This window comes from Podarcis muralis, chromosome 10 (genome assembly GCF_964188315.1).
Source record: "Podarcis muralis chromosome 10, rPodMur119.hap1.1, whole genome shotgun sequence".
In the NCBI taxonomy this organism is placed as follows: Eukaryota; Metazoa; Chordata; class Lepidosauria; order Squamata; family Lacertidae; genus Podarcis; species Podarcis muralis.
The window spans coordinates 50,958,217-50,980,642 of NC_135664.1; the positions used below are offsets into that span (position 1 = coordinate 50,958,217).

The 22,426-nt window shown below is 42.3% G+C and overlaps 1 protein-coding gene across 2 annotated transcripts in view; it reads left to right on the forward strand.

The window, feature by feature from the left end:
- LARGE1 (LARGE xylosyl- and glucuronyltransferase 1) overlaps nucleotides 1-22,426 on the forward strand; it is a 309,421-nt gene that overhangs the window by 249,569 nt on the left and 37,426 nt on the right. For both annotated transcript variants that reach the window (XM_028745321.2, XM_077935011.1), the window contains 3 exons: nucleotides 5,582-5,694; nucleotides 8,221-8,346; nucleotides 18,271-18,426. In XM_028745321.2, coding sequence (XP_028601154.1) covers nucleotides 5,582-5,694; nucleotides 8,221-8,346; nucleotides 18,271-18,426 — 395 coding nt within the window. The remainder of the gene's footprint in view (nucleotides 1-5,581; nucleotides 5,695-8,220; nucleotides 8,347-18,270; nucleotides 18,427-22,426) is intronic.

Genomic DNA, 22,426 nt, shown 5'->3' on the forward strand with positions numbered 1-22,426 from the left:
AAGCATACAGTAGATTCTAGATTTCTGATAGAAACTCATTGAATCTGCTTAGTTCTTCAGCTGCAGCAACATCCACTAGGGGCTGAATCCCCAAAAGGTATAATTCATTCACAGGGGTAAACATTTACAGCTCCTAGGTAGGTTTGTAACACAAACAACTGTCCTTTGGGTCTGTTATAGCTTCTTTTGAGAACTTTGGATTGGGGCACTAATTCAGTTTTGATTTGCAGTGATAAAGAAGCCCATTCAGTTCTCCTCTAGGTGGAAAATGTAGGCACAGTCTGTGATACGAAAAGCAAAATGATCTATTTTATTTTGTTAAGGGTTGGGTTGATATCTGAGGATGGGCAAGACCTTTTCCTGCCTTTCACACTGGTGAGACTAATACTAATGTCATTCCTAAAATAGGCTGGGAGAGTGAGCCAAGAAACAGAAAGATTTTTTTAAAAGCAGAGTGTCTCTAAGTAACTACATTTCCATAGCCCCAAGCAACAGGCCTGAACATGAATTACAGGAGACCTCCATGCCTTTATAACATTGCTACTTATTTGTTAGATGAGTCTTGTCTGACTAGTTGTCACCCTGATAATTCAAGAAGATCTGCTTGTATCTGCCTTTCACTCTTTTGTGCTTATGTGCTGGCAAACTTTCCCCCTTTTCCTTCTGGGTGGGAGAATAAGGGAAAATATGCTGCTATGCTGTCATTGGAAGATGAAAGGATCGCAACTGGAGCCAGATGTCCAAGGAAGGGGAAAAATCCTTTGATTTCCCCTGTTCTCCCACCTCCCATCTCTCTCTCCCCCAGCACAAACAGATGAGGACAAATCCCTTTCTGCCCTGCATTCTGCTGTTTGTCATCTTGAATCTAGCCTGAATTGCACTCAGCATGACTCTGGGGGAAGGAAGGACTTTGTGAGGCAACTCTCTTGTTACATACACTCCCACAGCTGAATGCAGTTCTTAACGAATGTGAGGGTCATGAATCTTGGAGAGAATGCCAGTTTGAGCCCTGGCTTCTAGAAAGCAAAAATTCCTTTATTGCCTACTTCAGTTTTGGGGGGCCTTTTTTGATGCTGCTAATATGAAATGAATAGAATAAATTCATCCCCGTGGCATACACTCCTTCATCTTGCTAACACTGATAGAAATTGTGCCCTTCTTAGAAGTAAACATTGCAAACTGCAACAGGCTGAGCTGCCCTTTATTGCATCTCTGTCTTTTTTGGTGTTCAAACCCTGGATGGTTCAGTAATATTTTCAAAAATATCCTTTCTTTGTATTAAGAGTGGGGATCATTTACACTTCCATTCCAGGATGATTTTAAATGAATGTCCATGCCACTGTGTAGTAATAAAGGTAAAGGTACCCCTGCCCGTACGGGCCAGTCGTGTCCGACTCTAGGGTTGCGTGCTCATCTCGCTCTAGAGGCCATGAGCCGGCGCCGTCCGAAGACACTTCCGGGTCACATGGCCAGCGTGACGAAGCTGCAGCTGGCGAGCCAGCACCAGTGCAGCACACGGAAACGCCGTTTACCTTCCCACAATTAAGCGGTACCTATTTATCTACTTGCACTTAAGAGTGCTTTCGAACTGCTAGGTGGGCAGGAGCTGGGACCGAACGACGGGAGCTCATCCCGCTGCGGGGATTCGAACCGCCGACCATACGATCAGCAAGTCCTAGGCACTGAGGTTTTACCCACAGCGCCACCCACGTGTAATAGTAATAATGATTCTGAAATTGTTTTAGATGCTCTTGAGTCAAATATCTTATAGTGTTGCATTTTTCAGCCTTTGTGTTTGGTCTCCTTCCAGTCTTTGCCTCTCAGCTGCCACTGTTGATAACCCCTTAATCTCTTTAGTTGTGACACCATAATCTGCCAGCCTGGGAGCAGAATGGAGAAGCAGAGGGGGGAAATAACAATAAATGCCACCCCCACAGCACTCTCTTAAATAAGTATTTATTAGATCATATTTCCTGTTATTCAAATGTAAATGTAAAACCAGTTTTACACATCCTAAGGGTCTGAGTGAGGGATGGTTTATTTTATTCCTCTCTCTAAACCTTATTCTTATAACCAAAGTTCTTGCTGTCTGGAGGTAATCCACAACAGGGAGGGGAGTTGTTACTTAACTATATAATCTATCTAATCTATCTATCTATCTATCTATCTATCTATCTATCTATCTATCTATGGTGGGAGGATTCCACTTTACAATGACCTTCAGCCTCAGCCAATCATTCCTTGGTGGTATTCGTGGTCACAAATACTTTTTCTCACTCACACACGCAAACGCCTGACAGGATTAAAGCTCTTTTTTCCAGGCAAATGTTTCAGGGGATTAAAAAGGGAAAAAAGAAAATCAGTTGTGCCAGTTAGAAAAGAGGTTGGCTAGAATTTCATCAGGACAGATTTTGGGCACGGTGATGACCTTTTCCTCCTCTGATGACTTCTTGCAGCAGGAAAGCAAAGAGGATATAATGGAACGCTTCAATACCAGATGGATCATTGTGAAAAATGTCATTCAAATGCACTTGGGGAGGTGACTTAAATGCACTTTTTTATTGTACAAATTCTTCTGTTGGCAATAGATTCTGGTTGAGTAGTAGTGCCAGGTTAAATCCATAACCTTTCTCCCCCAATTTTGGGAACATTTTTCTCTCCTGGACAAAAAAAAAAAAATCTGCCATACTAGATGTCAATCTTTATAATAAAAAAATGAGCGAACAACAACACCTTAACTTTTAGCAATAGGATGAGTCAATAAGGCTGCAATCCTGTGCACATTTACGGAGGAGTAAGTCACACTGAACTGAATAGGGCATACCTCCAAGTATACATGTCTAGGATTGCTCTGTAAAAACCACCTGTGGTTCACCCAGCCAGTGGATTGGCTGGTTCAGAATACATATTTCTTAATCAATGTAGTTTGAGACAGGACATGAAATGGAGATTGCAATAAGTTCCTGTGAATATAATTTTACAACCTACCCAGGAAGCCTTTTTGATTGTCTTAAGTCACACTTACCCTTTCTGGATGTCTTCTGCCCTTTTCAGCAGGAGTTGTTTATTTAGCATTCCCCTTTGGTTTCTGCTTTTGTTCTCCACCCCCTACCCTTGGTATTTCACCTATTGCAGGTGATTGCAGCTTATAGCCCCTGTCTTGCTCCTTGGTTATTATCCTGATGTGTTAATTTTACGGCATCTCCAAGTTTAACTATATTCTGTTTCTTATCGCTCCTTTGTTGCAGTAATGAGGATGTTAAGCGAGAGAGGGCCTATCGCTGATCCCTCTAGACGGTTCCTGCTTGCATTAGAGGCTGCCATTATCAGGACCATTTTTTGTTTAGCAACTTACAAGCAGTTCCCCAAAATGAGGTTCTTATCTATGTCCACTGGTATTTCTTATTGAGGCAGTCCCCTGAGACTCTATCTTAAAGGTTTCACTGAAAGCAGATACAGGGTTTGTACTACATCACCTTCATCCACTGCTTTTTGAAGTTTGGTTTTCAGTTACATACGGAACAGCTGGGAGGGAGGAGACCCACTGGAGTATAATGAATAGACTGCAGCCTGTTTTGCATGCTGATTTCTGTGTTAACCCTGTCATCACTGCAGCAGTCTACCATAATAGATTTTAACTACTTTAGTCTTCTCAGTTTGTCCTCATGTGCACTTCATATTGTGGTTTTTATGTTGATCTTTTTTGTGAACCACCCTGAGGCCTCTGGATACAGGGCGGCATATAAATTTAATAAATAATAGTAATGAATAATAATAATAATAATGCAATGGGAAGGTGCTTCATTCTCGAAAGCCTTTGCAATGGGGGTGATAAGTGGAGAGGAAGAGGAAGTCGGTTGCTTAGTGACAGCTTCATTTTGGAGGCAAGTTGGAGCTTTGAATTTGGGGGTTTTCACTGGGACAATGGTGTGGGGGGGTCAGCCCTACCATTGGGCCAAACCTCTGCCAATTGTCATGAAATAACAGCAAATTGTAACTTGTTTAATTGATCATTATTGCAGTCATGCTGTCAGGGGGGAAGGCATTTGTGGGATTTCCTGCTTCAGCTGCCAAAACAACCCCTCTCTGGCCTTGGCACTTTGACTTGAGTGGCAGGGGGCAGGAATGTCGTTAAGTGCTCTGTCTCAAGCAGGAAAATGTTTTGGGATCAGTCCTGTGCAGGGGGAAATGGTTAATGTCAGGAGCCGGAGTCATATATATGTCAGCTGCAAAAAACAACAACACAACAACAACCACCCATGGTGCCAGTGAAATTAACTCTTTATTCAAGGAAACAAACCACAGCTCCAGCCCAGTGGTCTCAGCAACTCTTTCTAGGAGGTCTTACCCCAATGAAGCAGTTGTGAGGACTGAAGGTCCCAACCTTCCCAGTGCCCACTAGGAGTCCTCCTCTCCAGGGTCCTTCCCACACAGTCTCAGGCAGTGCCTGCACACAACCCCCCTCTGCTCTGCCCGTTTCATTTCTCTGCGTCTTCTAGGACACCAGTGGGGAGGGGAGCAGAGCTGGTCTCAGCCAGAAGGGGAGACTCCCCGGCTTCTTCAGCAGCCTGTCTCTCTGCCTCCTGACCCTACTCCTCTCCAGTGCCCACTTCTGCCTCAGAGTCTGAACTGCTCTCTGCCACAGCCTGTTACCTCTTCTGTCAGCATCTCCTCCTCCCAGTCTGCTCCTTCTTCTCTCTCTAACCCTTGATCATCATCCCACCACCAACTCCTGGCTCTGAGGTCTTCCCCTGGGGGTTCCCCCAATGGTGCTTCCCACCACTTTTCTGCATCCAGCCAGTCCATGGCAGTTAGTAGCTCCTACCCCTCTCCTGCTTCTTTTAAAAGGAAACACATACATTGGCAAACAGTGTCTTTAACTTAACAAGTTTGGTCCAAAGTTTCACAATTATTAAGCTAATTCTTTATTTTTTAAAAACAAAACAACAGCAATAAAACTGGTTGTGTTCTGATCAGGATAGTTTCTTTCTCTTCCTCTGTTCATTGTTTTCTGCAAAATGATGGGCTGGTTCCCATTTTTAAAGAAAGTGCTTGCTTTTAACACAATTCAAAGTGTTGGTGTTGACCTTTAAAGCCCTAAACGACCTCGGCCCAGTATACCCAAAGGAGCATCTCCACCCCCATCGTTCTGCCCAGACGCTGAGGTCCAGCACCGAGGGCTTTCTGGCGGTTCCCTCACTGCGAGAAGCAAAGCTACAGGGAACCAGGCAGAGGGCCTTCTCAGTAGTGGCACCCGCCCTGTGGAACGCCCTCCCATCAGATGTCAAAGAGATAAACAACTACCTAACATTCAGAAGAGATCTGAAGGCAGCCTGTTCAGGAAAGTTTTTAATGTGTGACACCTTAGTGTATTTTTGGTCTTTGTTGGAAGCTGCCCAGAGTGGCTGGGGAAACCCAGCCAGATGGGCGGGGTACAAATAAATAATAATAATAATAATAATAATAATAATAATAATAATAATAATTACCCCAGTGCAGCACTGAAATATGAAAGCCTTTGCTTTCCCTGTTTTCATTTTCTTTTCTTTGCATTTATTGTTGTTGCTGTTGTTGATTCCAGGGGTCATTCTGCTACTTCTGGATAAATTGCGCAAGATGAAGTGGGAGCAGATGTGGAGGCTCACCGCTGAAAGAGAGCTGATGAGCATGCTCTCCACCTCATTGGCTGACCAGGTGAGTGTGCAGTTCAAGGTTGCTCCTGAGAGTAAGTAAGGGGTGGGGAGAGAGAAAATTGACACAACTTTCCTAGCCAATGATGATTGCTGCAAAGATTCCCCTGGAAACATGTTGGGAATTACTGTATTTTTCGCCCTATAGGGAGTTCCTGCAGGGCTCCCTAGGCTGCAGAAAGCAGCCTGCTGTCCGGCGCGCGGGCACCCTGAAGCAGAGCGCCCCGCGCGCCGGGCAGACATCGGCCAGCCCCACAAGCTCGGGGGACAGCGGGGAGGCGCAACGCCACCATCCCGCTGTTCCCCGACCTGGTTTGGTTTCCCCAACCTGGTTTGGGGGGGGGAATAAAGGGGGGGATTTCCTTTATTTCCCCCCAAAAAAACTAGGTGCGTCCTATGGGACGGAGCGTCCTATGGGACGAAAAATACGGTAGGTGCATAGAAGCATGGAAAAAGTACAAAACTTTCCAGGATGGTGGGGTTGCTTGTAAACATCAAATAAATGAATAAGTACCCTTCATTGGATCAACATAGTTATAAAAATAAATAAATACTAGAAGTGAGCTTTCAAGAATCATATCCTTGGTCAGACTGCAGGTGTTCAGAGTGAGAACTTTCAAAATGAGTATTGTACATGTGGAGGCTCTGTGGTTTATTTACCTACTTATGTGCCATATTTTCAGCCGTTCACTTGAATCTTGAAACGGCTTACAAATGAAATAGAAGTTTGCAGATCCATGGCACCTCTACAATGAAAAACACTGGATTTTAAAAACCTGTAATTGGAAGCCATGCATTGTGTTAAAAACAAGACAAGGCCAATCAGCCTGCACAGAAAACATTCTGAAGAAGCCAAAACCAGTCAGCAACAAATTGAACCTTGCCATGGAGAGCTTTCCATGCAGAATGAATGTCATTATGGAAAAAGCCAAACCCATTGCCCTTACCATCCTCAACCCTGTAGGACAATCATGGAGCACAGATCAAAGGGGCTGGGGAGTTACATATGAGAGGAGGCCCTACTAGAAGTTAGCAACTTCTGGGCCATTTACAGCTTGTGGTAGCCAGATGTCTCTTGTGCACTTAGACCCATGCAGCTCTAACCCGTCAAGCCAAAGGCAGCCTACTAGTCATGTAGGAAAGCTTTCCATAAATCTCATGATTTTGCTACCTGCTAAGACAGTGCTGAGCTGCGCTGAAAGTCTTTGGTTGCTAATTTTTGGTTCACAATGGGAGATGGGAGGAATGAAATCTAGGGGCACTGGCACTGATTCTTGATTTCCTTTTGTGGGGTATAAATGTAGTTTTTCAGAGCTCAGAGGAGACATCTGAAGGCAACCCTGTTTAGGGAAGCTTTTAATGTTTGACAGACGATTGTATTTTAATATTTTGTTGGAAGCCTCCCAGTGGCTGGGGAAACCCAGCAAGATGGGTGGGTTATAAATAATAAATTATATTATTATTATTATTATTATTATTATTATTATTATTATTACTGTTGCTGTTCTCCACCACCTCCACAGAATGGCCCAGAACTACATCATGACATTGCTTCATTCCAATGAGCATCCTGGGGATGGAGAGGAATGGTGGTTTGCACTGGCAGCCCCAGTGTTGTCTATTTTACCCAGTTCAACTAAAACAGAAAAGATGGTTTTAAAAAATGGAGAACTAGCTCTTGAGCATTTGAGGAATGCTGTTGGTGGTTGTTTATCCTGTAATTTCAGAAAACTAACATATTCGCCACTACTGCGCACGCACATTTTTCTTTTTAAAGAGATGCATGTCATTTTCTTCCTTTGAAACAAAAGGCTACAGGCTTCTACGAAGCCTGGAAATACTATTTCCTTCTCTACTGGTTTTGTCATTCTCAGTTCAGCAAACAGTCATTATGATTTCATCTGACTCCAGCAATTGCAACCACCTCCCTCTCTTCCATCCCTTGCCATACAATCTGAGCACCTCACAGACATTAAGGATATTATCCTCCGCAGCACAGCTGGGAGTTAGAGAAGACTCATTACCCCCCATTTTGCAGAAGGGATGCAGAGATGTGGAGCGATTAATGTTCTGATTCAAAACCTATCAAAGTCCATTTTAAAACTCCTGCCAAGTTTGGCTGCCATTCTGAAGCCAATTTTCTTAAGAACAGTATGCTGAAAACCACTGGGACTACTCCAGAGTGCATATTGTTTCGGGTCTACAGCTTTAGATTGAGTTTAGATTGAAATTCTTTGACCAAAAGAGACACTATTCAACCTAGGACTTCAAAGGAAGGTTGTCTGCATTCCATCCTTCCTTTTTGTTGAATGCTATTGGGACTGAACTGCCACCTGGCATCTTATAATGCATGAAATGTTAAGTCTGAAGTATGATTATGTGGGCTTTTGGGGAAGCATCATAGTATCCATTAGTCTTTACAACGACGACAACAACAAAGATGTCAGCACATTTACTTGTTTTCCAAAGGCTGAAAACTTTGTGTGTGTGTTTTACAAAGTGGCAATTTTTTTCTTCTCTTGTCTGGCAGGACATCTTCAATGCAGTCATCAAACAGAACCCCTTTCTTGTGTACCAGCTTCCTTGCTTCTGGAATGTGCAGCTGTCAGACCACACCCGCTCTGAACAGTGCTACCGGGATGTGTCTGATCTAAAGGTAATGTTGAACAAAACTGCTTAATTATGACTAACTAATCCTGCATGGGGTTAGAGAGAACGAAATGGATGTTTTCCCACAATGCAACTTAAGGGATGCCCCTTTAAGCAACTGGGTAATGTTATAAACAATGCATATAACAGCAGGTTCAGACAACTCACTCCACATGTTGAAAGAAAGCAGGAAACCCCACTCCCCACCTCTTGCGGTTGTGTGCCACTGCTAATGTCCACACATTCAAAATATGCAGGATGAAGCACTACATGTGTCCTGATGTACATGTGCAAAGATCTCCATAGGTCACTCCTTGCATAGAGGGGCTTTACAAACATGCATCTATACACTCATAAAGCACCTTCCTGCGCATTCAGAACAAGAAGGCATCTGATGCCACAGTGCCCAGACTGCCCTCGACATATTCATGGTATTAAGCACCCAAGATGTATCCTACAATAAATGTCACTGGGAGTGGAGGGAGAAAATGTTCATTTTAATGATTGCCAGCTACTTTGTAGTTTCGTTTGCTGAGGAAATTGTAAATATGCTGTAAATGCCAACACTTGGACTTTGGACACATTAATGCACAATTCTATGCACCTTTACTCAGAATTTGTCGGTCAGTGGGGTTCACTTCCCTGTAAGCCTGCATAGGGTCACAGCCTCAGTCACTTAAAAGTGGCTACATGTAGAGATGAAACAGAACTATCTTGAACCTATTATCACCTTCAGCCTTTTCAGGTGAATGGACCCAGCCTGTTGCACTTCTGCCTTCTGGAAATGGGTAGAAAGGATTAAATAAAATGTACTGTATTTCGCATAAAAGCACAGTTGTTTTATGCAGGGAATTTTCCCAAGCAGCAATAGGCTGCCATCTGCAGTAGGGCTTCCCAAATGCAGAAAAGAAATGTTTGGTGCATGCAAACCATTGTGGGAATGCTGCTGTGCACAAGCAAACCCACTGGCACTTGCATGGATCCTTCATCCTTCCATCATTTTATTCGTATGTTGCCTTTCCATAGTTAAAACCATGCTCAAGGCAGATTACAACATGGGGAAAAAATCACATAATTGCAAACATAACACAAAAACAATAATCAAGTACACAACCAAATTGAAACAATTTCCACACAAATCATAATAAGATCTAAAATAAAGATACAAAAAAGAATAATATCAATAACAGCAACAACAAACCCTAAACAATAGTCCAGCCCAAGAGTCTGTTCAGCAGCCTCAGCTTTTGTAGCTGGAGTCAGTCCAGTCCCAGCCTTCCCAGGCCAGGTAGAAAAGGGCCTACAAGGCAGGGAGCAGGTCTTCCAGGACTCACAGCAAAATGGTCTCTAAAACAAATACAGCTTCTTTCTAAGTGAAGCCTCTAACAGCTAACATAATTCCTGCCCTTCCTGTATTCTGTTGGTGTGGGAGGAAGGGGAATGCCTTCTTCCTTGTTTGTACTATGAACCAAAGGTGCAGCTAGGCAAGCAGCTCTGTGTCGGCATCATAGAATCATAGAGTTGGAATAGACCACAAGGGCCATCGAGCCCAACCCCCTGCCAAGCAGGAAGCACCATCAGAGCACTCCTGACATATGGTTGTCAAGCCTCTGCTTAAAGACCTCCAAAGAAGGAGACTCCACCACACTCCTTGGCATCATAGTGACAGTTTAGTGAATGGTAGGCTAACATATAAGCAGTCCCGCAGTTTGTGCCTACAAAATCTGGGTCCTTGATTTAAAAAACAAAAACAAACAGGTCATAGAGTATTTCCAAAATAGATAGCTACAGTCTAAAATTCTTAATTCTTAATGTGGACATACCTAGACAAGCCAGAACGAAGCATCAGATACATGTGCTTTCCCCATCCCTTCTGCTCATCCTGCATAGCCGAGAGGAGGACTTTGGCAGAATTTAGTCTAATTTGTAAAGAATCCTGGCTTAGCATTTAATTCATATCAGTGTTTTACTTTAAAGCAAACTTGGCTATGGTGTTTTTTTTAACAAGCCATTGTCAAAAGATGGTTTATGAAACCAGAGTTTGTTTTAAGCCAGGATCCCTGGTTCAAACACATATCAGCAGCCTTTGCATGTAGTCCTTAGGGAGAAAATGTGGCTGACATATTTAGCACAGGGTGGATTTTAAAAAAACAACAACCTGGAAATTAGGAAGTTCCAGTGACATTTAAAATAAATGGCACAATACAGTATATTTGGCACATTATGTATTTTATACTGAATAGCACTGGAGTGAAGAAAAATGTAGCAGAAGCCTCCAGTGGGTGGAAGAGAAAAAGATGAATTGTATACATTGGTGTTAGAGGATTAAGAAGAATGGTGTGGGAAGAAGGAAACACAGAAGGAGATTTTAAATTCCAAACTGAGCTGGACCTGGCCTTTGCGTTCCTCAAATCAGATAGAACCAAATTATTCCTATCAAACTGAAAAGGCATCCATTTAATTCCATTTGACCTGGAAGTCACTGAGGTTTGGGGATTTGTCATCATTGCAGTGACCCAACTTTATGTTTCAGACTTCGAGTGTCCTCATCAATGGCTGTTGCTCTGCTATGGGTGCACTTCTCTGCTGCTCTGTTCACAATCTTGGGCGATAGACCTATGTAGCTGCTAAGTAGTGAAGTGGACTCCATGTTTTAACAGGTCTCTCCTGTTGCCCATAGTGGTGGTAGAAGAAAATAGCCTTGTGTGTGTGCAATAGGAGTATCACAGCTGTTCTGTACCCAGCAGGAGTTATGAAACTGGAGGCTCCCCATATATGAGGAGTGGAGAAACTTTTCAGTTCAGATGAGTCAAGCTTATCTTGAGCATCTGATTTAAAATGCTCCACTTGAATGGGAGTGAGTGGGTTGTTGCATGCGGAAAATATTTATTAGATCACAGCAAACAGGAGATAAGGAGATATGGATAATTAAGACAGTCTGTTAATTTGTAGTGATCAACCAACCAAGTAAATTAAAATATCACCCCCTCTTTTTGTCATTTGTCTTCAGATTTATAGTCTTTTTCACCATACCTTGGAAACAATTTCCTCTGTGCTCCCAACTCAAGATCTAAGGTGGCTTAAACCTGATTGATACATTGTCCTAATGATGAAGCAGCAAGTAGACTTCTTTCTCCAGCAGTCAGTTCCGCTGACCAGCATCTGGAGAATGCTACCAAGGACACAGGCACAAACTACCTACCCCCTGCTCACCTTGCCCAGCACTCCTGGCAAAGGGAGCTTCCTGGTCTTTACTGCCATTGTTGACACACTATGTACTGCCATCTTTTGCATTTACTCTGACAACAGCTGTCTTCTTTTGAATGAAGAGACACACTTCCCCCCTGCAGTTTCTCAGAGCAGGACTAGACACTGTATTCAATATGGGGCTGCCACCCAATGCAGGTGATGGGAGCTATAGTTATTTGGAGGAAGTTGCTGAAGGCTGGCCTAGACATAGCTTCTAGTACAGTGGTACCTCTAGGTACAAATTGAATCCGTTCCGGAGCCCCGTTCGCATCTAGATGCAAACGTAACTAGTGCCGGCACATCTGCGCTCGTGTGCGTCGCTTTTCGTCTCTTCTGTGCATGCGTGTGGTGTCATTTTGAGCGTCTGCGCAAGCGGCGAAACCCGGAAGTAATGCGCTCCATTACTTCCAGGTTGCCGCGGAGCGCAACTCGAACACGCTCAACTCGAAGCGTATTCAACCTGAGGTATGACTGTATTTCACATCTTAGGGAATGGTGAGATAGCATAATAGCTGGCAGGAGGTGTTGAGATAATTTTTATTTTAGTTTAGTCATTTAACAACATTTGCATACCGCTTGACTGTAATAAAACCTCTAAGTAGTTTACAAAAGAAAGCGAAAACATTAAAATTATCTACTGTATTGGCCCAAATATAAGCCACACCCACAAATAAGCTGCACCTTTAAAATTCGGCAGCTTGGGGGAGGCTTGGGAGTGGCAGACAGGACGTGCACCGTTGCCCCGTGCTCCTGGGCTGCTTTCTAGGGGGGAGCCGCACCGCTTTGCCAGCGGCGTATGGTCGTGAATATAAGCCACACTTTAACTTTTCACGATCGGAATTTGGAAAAAAAAGTGTGGCTTATATTCAGTCCAATTCGGTACATGAAACTCATATTATGTACATTGATAGAGGGCAGGATTAGCCAATGTGATGCCCTGCGGATATTGCTGAACTCCAAATCCCAGCAATGTTAACCAGCATGACCAATGATCATGGATGCTGGGAGCTGTAGTCTAGCAACATAGGAAGAGCACCAACTTGGCTACCCCTGCTGTAGTATATACAGTAGGATACAGCAGGTCCTATTTAATTCTCAGTCAACAGCACTTTTGGATAGAGACTACATTCAGATTAGATTCTTTACATTTCAAGCAATAATGTGTTTTTCTCTGTGCAATGAATTTTCAGTTGCAGCATTTTGACAAAGACCACCCGGCAGTGAAATCCTATACAACAAGTTAATGAATTGTGATTTTCCCCAACAATGAGTTGTGACCTCACTGAGTGAGTCAGGCAAGAGAATTTGCTGGTTGTCAAGGATACAACATAGATATTCTGGACATTCAAAATCATGAGAGAAGACATAGTTTTCTTTTGTGGGGGTAAGAAGAATGGATAGTTCAACAGAAATTCATTTAACTTCTTATTTTTCTAAAAACAAAAAGAAATTGCCCCAGAAATACATTGCCTGGCATTTGCAATCAGTTTGAATGTAATCTATGTTGAACCAACAGATGCTTGGATTGTGATCCTAATCAAATCTCTCCATATGAAAAATGAACTAGCTGGATGTGAGTCACCCTGTCTTCCTCGGCCATGTTTTCCAAACTGGAACAACCTGGTGAAACTTGTCTGCTAATATTTGCATTTTTCAGAGGCCTTAACCCAAAACAGTCATTTCAGATTCACCTCAAACATTTTTCACCTGCTGAACCTCTTGCAAGTCCAACTGCAACTGAAGACCGAGCTGACTCATTGCAATGGTGTCCTGGAAACTCTCTAGCTTAGCAAAACAATCGTGGCAGCTGAAAAATGTTAATGGAGCCCTTCTGTCCAAAACTGGGCTCCTCGTGTCTTTGATCCAAGCACCGTGATAAGCTCACTTCCTCAATGAAGGACTGTTCTCTTCATACAAGGTATATTGTCAATTGACAGCATTTCCATGGCCAGACGGTTTGGGGAGGCCACCAGCAAATTAACAGCTGAGCTGAAATATGAACTTAAAACTCTGCACTCATTCTCTTGACTGCTACACTATGCTGGTTTCATAGTTACCAAAACATAATTACCACCGCTGTACTATACAATTTATCAGTGGTAGACAGTGTACTATATTTATGTCAGTCTGTGGGAAATTCATATTCATCTTAACAATGCAACTGTAATTCACCTTACATGTCTACTTGGAAGTAAGCCTCATTGAATAACTCCCAAGCAAGTGGGTATAGGATTGCAGCCTTAACATTTCAAAAAAGAAGTAGACAAACTAAAAGAATAACTGCATATTCTCTGATAAAACCTAAGCGAGGGGGAAACAACAGCATTGAAAAGGCCATCTTATTTTCTCAAATTAAGTAGCATGTGACCTTTAAGAAGTATTTGCCCTTTAAGGCAGTTAACATGAAAAATACAAATAGAAATTAGCCATGTTTTTTTTGAATTTCTCAGAAAGTAAGGCTAGCTGAGTTGGGGTTTTATAAGTGAAAAATAACACATTACAGTTTTGGTCCTATATGTAGCTGTAGATAGGTGGTATTTGATATTTAATGTCATATTATATATGAGAGAGCCAGCACGGCACAGCATGGGACACCCGGGTTCAAATCCCCACTCAGGCAGGAAGCTCACTGAGTGACGTTACAAGGGTATACACAGGACTATAGGCCAGAACGCAAAGAACCACACACAGCTAGTCCCTCATGCTGAACATATGCTTCTCCAATAGTTATCTGCATGATAACTATCCTTTTTTCAACAACCCCAACACAAATACAAGAGCGGAGTACATACAGAATAGTGCTATATTGGGCTTGCAAGTACATATTTATTTTTTTAATGTATTTATTACATTTCTATACCGCCCTTCATCCATAGATCTCAGGGCGGTCCACTACATAAAAATACAAGATAAGAAACACATAATACACAGTAAAACAAGAACAGAACAGAACAATACCCCCCTCCCTGCAACTGTTATAGTAGGTTATACAAATTAGCTTAAAAAATATAACTCAAGTGGTTGTTACAACAAAACATACAGTAATCCTGAACAATGGAGTACCAGTAATGAGCCATTTCCATGCAATCTTTCTTTCTTTTTCCTAAATCCATGCATCATTGATTTCTAATTCTGGGAAATCTTTTTCTGATGGATTGGAAACTGGAATCTGATTGGAATGATTCAGGACCACTTTGTGCTTTGTGGTAATATCCACACAACTTGCAGATATAGCAAGACATGTCCAGGGTTAAAGATTAAGGGTGTGTTGGTTGTTGGACTATAACTCCCATCCATCTCAGGCAGTATAGCCAATGGTCAGGAATGTTGGGAGCTGGAATCCAACAATATCCAAAGGGCCACAGTTTCCCATCCCTGTAGTCTAGCCTGCCAGTCTTTCTCCATACAAAAGAATGAACTGCACTTTCTCAGCTATCTTTCCAGCTAGATCACTTATTTTTATTGGTTGAACTGAGCACCTGAAGCACTAAATGATTTTGCAGCAGTTATTATATCTTGATTTTTGTCATTGTTCATCCTGTAATTTCATTGCTAGCTAACACACCTACTGTGTTTGCAGAAAATAATGGAGGGGTGTTAATTACAAAATAACAACAACAACAACAACAACAACCCCTGCACTATTAAAATTTTGGTTGTTTCCTCCTGTCCTTTAACCATGTTAACACCTGCCTATCCTTCAAAGAAAAAAATTCTGGACAGTATTCAATTTCATTCAACTTTCATTCAACCCAGTCCAGGCTCTCTTGGACATCTGTTCACATACAGATTCCTGACACACATTTCAGCTCCGATTAAATCACGAATATCAAGTTCTTGATACCCACTAGCTTTTGGAAATGCGAAAACTTTTCAATTTACAGCTGCCTGGAGAGTTGAGGTTGACAAATACAAATATCTAGACTGGCCATAGTGCACCCACAAATCTAAAAGATGCCAACTGTTCAGGGCTTACAGTATCTCTAACTCAATTTGGGCTTCATGCTTCCAGAGACCATTTTGGTCCTCAGAGGTATGCACTACCGAATGGATTTCCAGACCCCAAATAAATACAATCTGTTTAGAGCTGAGTTGAGGAAAAATTCTGTCTCTATTTTTCTTTTTCTCACTCCCCTGCAATTTCTCTCTCTCTCTCTCTCTCTCTCTCTCTCTCTCTCTCTCTCTCTCTCTCTCACACACACACACACACACACACACACACACACCATGCCCTAGCATAATGCTACACCAACAGCATTAATGTCTCTGCTAATGCTGAGGCCCAACCCCTAGAAACTATTGTATAAGTTCTACTCCCTTGGAGAAACTCAATGAAATGATCCCCACAATTTCTCTGCCTGCAAAGATGGTGGTGAGTTTTTGGAAGGCCATGTGTGCACAGCTCTGATTGTAGCTGCCTGCAAGGTCAGAAAAATGGGTTCTAGATCTACTCTACCAAAGCAAGAAGAGTGGAGTGGATGGATCCAACTGAACGAAAACCTTTATTTTTCTATCATTCTCCTCTTCTTGTCTGATGGCTGGTTTTCCTGTAGAGCTTGGCAGATCCGCTCCAGCAACATTCAAAGTCCTGAACAAATAAAGTGCCCGAATTTATTTTGCAGGGTTGAAACCCAGTTTGCTCCAATAACAGGAAATTGCTCTTTAAAAGACTGGTTTTAGGAATGGCTGTTTTGATCATAATTAGTAATAGCTACATATTGGCTCAGTTCAGAATCCCAGGTTGAAAATTTGTGGCAGTCAGTCAGGCTCTACTGAGAACACTGGAAAAGAAAATTATCTTCTAGTTTTGAGGACTATAGCTTGAAATGATAGCAATGTTCTTACTTTTCCCTTCCTCGTTTTCTCCTTTGTGCTCTTAAAATAGTCTTCCTCCCCACCTTTTAGGTGATCAATAATTCCCATCCTTTGCCATTTGGGCAAAATCACTTACTTGCATCCTTCTAAAGCTGTTTAGCTGCAGCTTATGCATTCTTTGCTTGCATTCACTTATTTTTCTGCTTCCACCAAGGAAGGCAACTTCATTTCAGTAATGCTTTAACACACTCTGCTTTTTAGGTTTTATGCAATGGGCTAAAAAAGAAGATGAGCCTATTTCTCCAGGGGTGATTCACACGGAAGGATTTGAATGTAGTGCAGACCAGCAAACAATTTTGCTGTGCCTTATTACATGACCATCCCACTGCACCACTCAGAGGCTTGGTCTTTTGGAGCTAAAACTAGACACTCCACATAAGCAGCAAAAAACATCCCTTTTTACAAGCAGACAAAGTTTTAGCCAGCATCACATACTGAATGAGGATTGGAGTGGGGAGGCACCATTTAGGGTCTTCCACAGTTAAACCCTTTCTTCAATGAAACTGGAGAACATGAAGTAGCGTATGATCCTAAGTGATTTGAGATGGCTTCATTTCTTCTTGTTTTTGTTTATACAGCTCATTTTATCCCTCAGCGGTTAGTTTTGGCCTTGCTGCATAGTCGGCAGTCTGAAATTCCAAATAGGTTTGGTCTCATTGCCTAAGGAAGATGCTTTCAGATTAGTAATAAGAAGTGCCACGAGGAAGTTAAATAAAGCTGTGATACAGCACTGCAGCCACTGCTTACTCAGCTCTTGGCAATTTTTTTGCTGCTCAGAGTGCTGCCGCCCCTACATGTAATTTCTCTAATGGATGTACAAAGCCTTCAGGAGCCCCAGTTTGGAAGAGTTCCCAACAAAATCCTCTCTCTCTCTCCCTTCCTCCATGCATACACACATCTTGGCCTCTTTGGAATTCATAGAAGCTAATGCTTGAAACAAAGAATCCATTTTATGCCTAAAATGTAATCTCCATAAAATGAATTTGTTCCAATCTGTCACTTCTTGATCCCCACTGGAGGTTTTTCTTCAGGGCCTTTAATTCTCACCCTATTATCATCTCCCCATTACGTTGCCAAAGCAGAATGAATGGTAGCTTGTTGATTGGGCTGGGGGTAGGGAATGGTGGGCTGACACCTTTTAAATGGGCTGCCTGGCCTCTATTGAAGACATAGTAGGTGAGCTGTTGAAGCTGGCAGGACACGGTATTCATGCACAATGCAGCACAAGACTTCAGCGGTGTGGAGAAGAAAATTTCCCAGTGCTTAATTTTTTTTCTGCAGAAGGTTTTTCCAATTCATAAGTTCATCAGTAGCAGTGGATGGGTGCCAACTGCAACTAAACATTAGGCAAGCTTGACAGTTTCAAAAGTTTTGGCTTTGTTTACTCAATACAAGTAAAATAAGCATGCTAAATTATATCACTCAGAGAAAAAAATATTTCCAGTGCAAACTAATCTTGAATTTTCAAATTCAAACTTTTCCAGAAAATTCACATCCCAGCAAGCCTTCAAGTTATGCACCACTGTTTGTAAGGATGCAGGAGTATGAGATAGAGTCCTATTGTAGGTCCTTGTTTGATAGGGATGTTTTCCCACTGCTTCGTGTTCTCCAGCTTCCTTGAAGAAAAGGTAACTGTGGAGGACCCTAAATAGTGCCCCCCCCCACTCCAATCCTCATTCAGATTCCAACGCTGAGAAAGGACGAAGTAAAATGATTGTAACAATAATGAGAAAAATATTCCTTAAAGGCAACAGGCAAATGTGGCTGCGTTTTCATGACGGAATGCCTGCTTTGTTTTTTCCCCTAGGTGATCCATTGGAACTCACCCAAAAAGCTGAGAGTAAAGAACAAGCACGTTGAATTTTTCCGCAACCTCTACCTGACTTTTCTAGAGTATGACGGGAATTTATTGAGGCGGGAACTCTTTGGATGCCCCAGTGAGGCTGACGTCAACAGCGAAAATGTAAGTTGGAAGCATGTGGCTTAAAGATGGGGGTGGGTTTTTGTTTTGCATGGACCTTTGCAACTTGGAGGGAGGAGGGCTTGTATCCCAGGTTTGTTGTAGAGTCCGTTGCCTGCATTTCTTTCTTTCTTTCTCTCTCTCTCTCTCTCTCTCTCTCTCTCTCTCTCTCTCTCTCTCAACTTTCAGAAGATAGCTTTCCCAGATACCTACAGACTGGTTCATAACAGTCATTCAGACTTGACTCCCACAGATTATTTTACAAATTTATCAAGAAAAGGGGTAGAACCTCCAGTATCCTTAAGCAGGTGTGGGGAACCCTTTTCTCCCATGGGCCTTGTGTCTTCATCGGCAATTTGTTGGTGACTGCCAAGCCAAAAGTAGGTGAGGCATCCTCTTTTCTCTGTCTCTCACTTTCTACCACCCTCCTTTCCCTCTGACTGGCACAAGCCATTCAAGGACTTTTCCAGCCCTAATACCTGAAATTATTCTAATGGGGGAGGCTGGGAATTAAACCAGGGACCTTTTGCACACAGAGCATGTGATCTGTCATTAAGTTATGATTCTTTCCCTGCCCACTCCCAAGTAGAAATGCAATGGAAAAGAGACTGGATTCACAAAACATCCCCCAGTCTCAATAGCCTACATTGTTGAAATGATGAAGAGATCGAAGTAGCTAGACCTATACTTTTGAAAAGTTATGTGTCTTCGTATTTCTGCATATATATTGCAAGCTGTATAATGGGAAAGCGTTTGAAGGTGCAATTATTGTGGGAAATTGTTTGAAATTACAGCTAGTTTCCTTCCGTAATAGCTATATGCTGAGTTCTTCCTCCTTCCATGTAACTATGAAGCACAATAGCAGTGTTCAGGACAAGTAGAACAAAACTTGCAATTCAAATCCCTCAGGCAAAGTGGTCCTTTTTAAGTTAAATGCGGGGATATTTATATATAAAGGTGTGTTCTTTTGTGTATGCAGTATCAATTTGTTTAAAATGTTAGAGGCAGGATTTAGTGCGTGATGCATTTAAATCAGACTTTTGCAAAGCCACCTACAAGAGAATTCACTAGCAGAAACAAGGTAGGCAGATAATTTTAGGTGCCCCTATAAGAAAAGGAGTTTGGGCACCCCAAAATTCCTCATTACCTAAATTCTGCAATTTAATATGCACGATAGTTTATAACTGTTGTTTGTGTTATGCTCACAACCACCCTGTGAGGAAGATGGCTTTGCTGATGGCAGAGGAATACATACTGAACAATTACTTTTAGGCTTCCTATATGTATATAGCTGGTCACACTTCAAACAAATGGTGAATAAATGCAAGGCTGAATTAGGGTGGTTGGGGGTCCTGGTGCAGTTCCCAAAATAGGACACCCACCCACCCAATGAAATTAGGTGCCGCAAATTAAGTCCTGTAGGATCTTAAAAGTTAACAAAATTTTATGGCATAACCTTTTGTGGACTACGAGCACTACTCTGAGCATGTGGAGTTTCACAACTCTCAGCAAAACAAAAATGAAAATGTTTTTACCAACCATAGAGTGAAGATCTAGTACTCTGTGCCAGGGCCAGCCTTATCATTAGGCAAAGTGAGGTGGATGCCTCCAGCAGCAGATGTTGAGAATTGGGAAGCAGTAGCCAGGCAGAGCTATGTGTGCTCTGTTGTTTGCCCTGCATCCCCCAAGCTAGCTTTCTGTCCTCGGGTGCAGTGGAAGAGGCTGTGCTGTCACCAGTGTAAGATTCAGATGCCAGTCTGGCCAGGCATCTGTACTTGCAATTGGAGGGAGCACTGTTGATTCTCCACCCGCCCTTTGGAGTTATTTTCCTTCTCTTCTTGACTTCTTAAAGAGACGGTCATGTTGCTTTAGAACTCACGAAGCTAACTATTGTGCATAATTTCATATCTGAAAATCAAGGGTAATTACATATACCTCTAGATATACTCCCCCAGTTCAAGCATCACACCACACACACAACTGTAACTTATGAGATAGAACTACAGTTTCTCACTTCATTTAAAAAAACAAAGAAACTAAACCCTCAAACACACTGGCCCAGTTTAGACGTAAAATATACAAGCCTGGAGCTCGTATGCTCCCTTCTCCTATGTCAATGTGACCATGAGAACAAGATTATAAACTTTTCTTTCCAGTTTCTACTGTTTATCTTAATGTCTCTGAACCATAAATTGCAGTTGATTTTAGCTATGGTTTATGAAAGCAAGCCAGCTTCACATACCATGGTTTGAAGCTGGCTTATTTCCTCACTCCATGAAGACTAAGCATAATCTGGCTAGGTTTGGACATAATCCTACATTGCTGTGGTTGGTTAAAATAGGAAGCAAAATCTCATTTTTATCGCAATACATTCCAATGAGGCCTCTGTAGTTCATCATTATTTTTATTCTAAGTTTATTTTCGCTCACTAGTTCCTTTCAGTTTCTGCTCAGTGCATTCCAGCAATAAATGTACTCCTTTCTTAGTTGCAATAAAGTGAGGAGGAGTTTTATTTATATCTTAAAAGGTGTTCCTAACAACACAGAGAAGAAATTAAGTAGATATTTCAAAATACCTTACAAAACCTGCAATTTTAAAAAGAAATCTTTCCAACTACGTGAACAACATTTAGAATACAAGTCTGAAAACTTAACATCTGAAAACCACGGAGAGAAGGGAGGGGGCTGTTCCTTTAAATGGCAATTCTAGTTGTGAGCCTATAGTCTCCACTGTGTCACTTGCCATAAATTGTTAACACAGACTACCAGTGTACCAAGTAGGGAAGCCTTGCGATGTATTTATTTTTATTTCATTTATTTTAAAACATATACAGATAGCCCTCTCATATAAAATATCAACAAAATAGGCAAGTACAAGATAAAAATGACTAGCTCACCTTGAGAAACTTAGCACAGCTGGATAGGCTTGAAGAGAAGTCTGAAAATTAGCAGCAAGGATGCTGGCCAGATCTTTGCTGGAAGAGTATTCCTCAGCATGGGACCAGTGACACAGAATGCTCTACTTCTAGGTGAAGTCAGTTGTCCCCATGTTTTAAAAGCCTGGCTAACAGCACTCTTATGTAGCATACCTTAGCACAGAGGTAACTTTATGGAATGGAATACAAATGTCATTCATTCATTCATTGTAATATTTCCCTTTTCCAAAAAGCAAATGATCAAGTTGAGTTGGGGGAGGTAAGACAATAAAGAATACGCTCAGAGATAGATGGCAGCAGCACATATGGAGGCTGCTCCTTACAAGAGAAGGGCTGTCATTCAGTTTTGCTTCGCCTGCAAAAAGTCCCTGGCATCTCCAGGGATGGGTGAGGAATATCTCCTGTTTAACACCCTGGTTTGCTCCTGCCAGCCAGTGTAGACAATACTGAGCTTGATAGACCAATGTCCTGTCATGAGTCTTGAGGCATCACCAGGCTCAGGAATGGCAGACTGAGATGGACAAGGAGGAAAAACAGAAGGAAGACATGGGGGGGGGCTGAGACCTGGGTACAAGAGCCTTGCAAGTGGGTGCCCTTGACCCACCTTTAAAAGCTTGGCAGGTGGGCATTGCACCCCATTGGGACAACTCCATTTTTCCTGTGCAGTTCTGGCCTCCTTTCCCTGATCTTTGACTCCTTGGACTTGACCTGCTGCTTCTAGCCTGGCTAACCTTTCATTTCCTGGAAGCTAACCTGAGCGTAGCTGCTATTGTGATCACTAAATTTTGCTGAGCTTGTATATCTTATTTGTCTCAATGAAGATCTCTTCCTCACTCTCAAGTAAGAGCCTCTCTCATCATGATCTGGGTGGGAGCCAGGATAATAAGGCAGCTTCCTATGTTCCCGCTGGGAATGTTAGTGCCAATTCGCCAAAATGTTCTGCTTGTAGTTCTGGTGCTGGGAGGGGTGGCAATTACATTTGCCCGGTGGGCAGGCTAGCCCCACACAAGAGAAAATACTAGTACAGGATTTAAAACAGCTCTGCCTCAGATAATTTGAGGGTTGGTT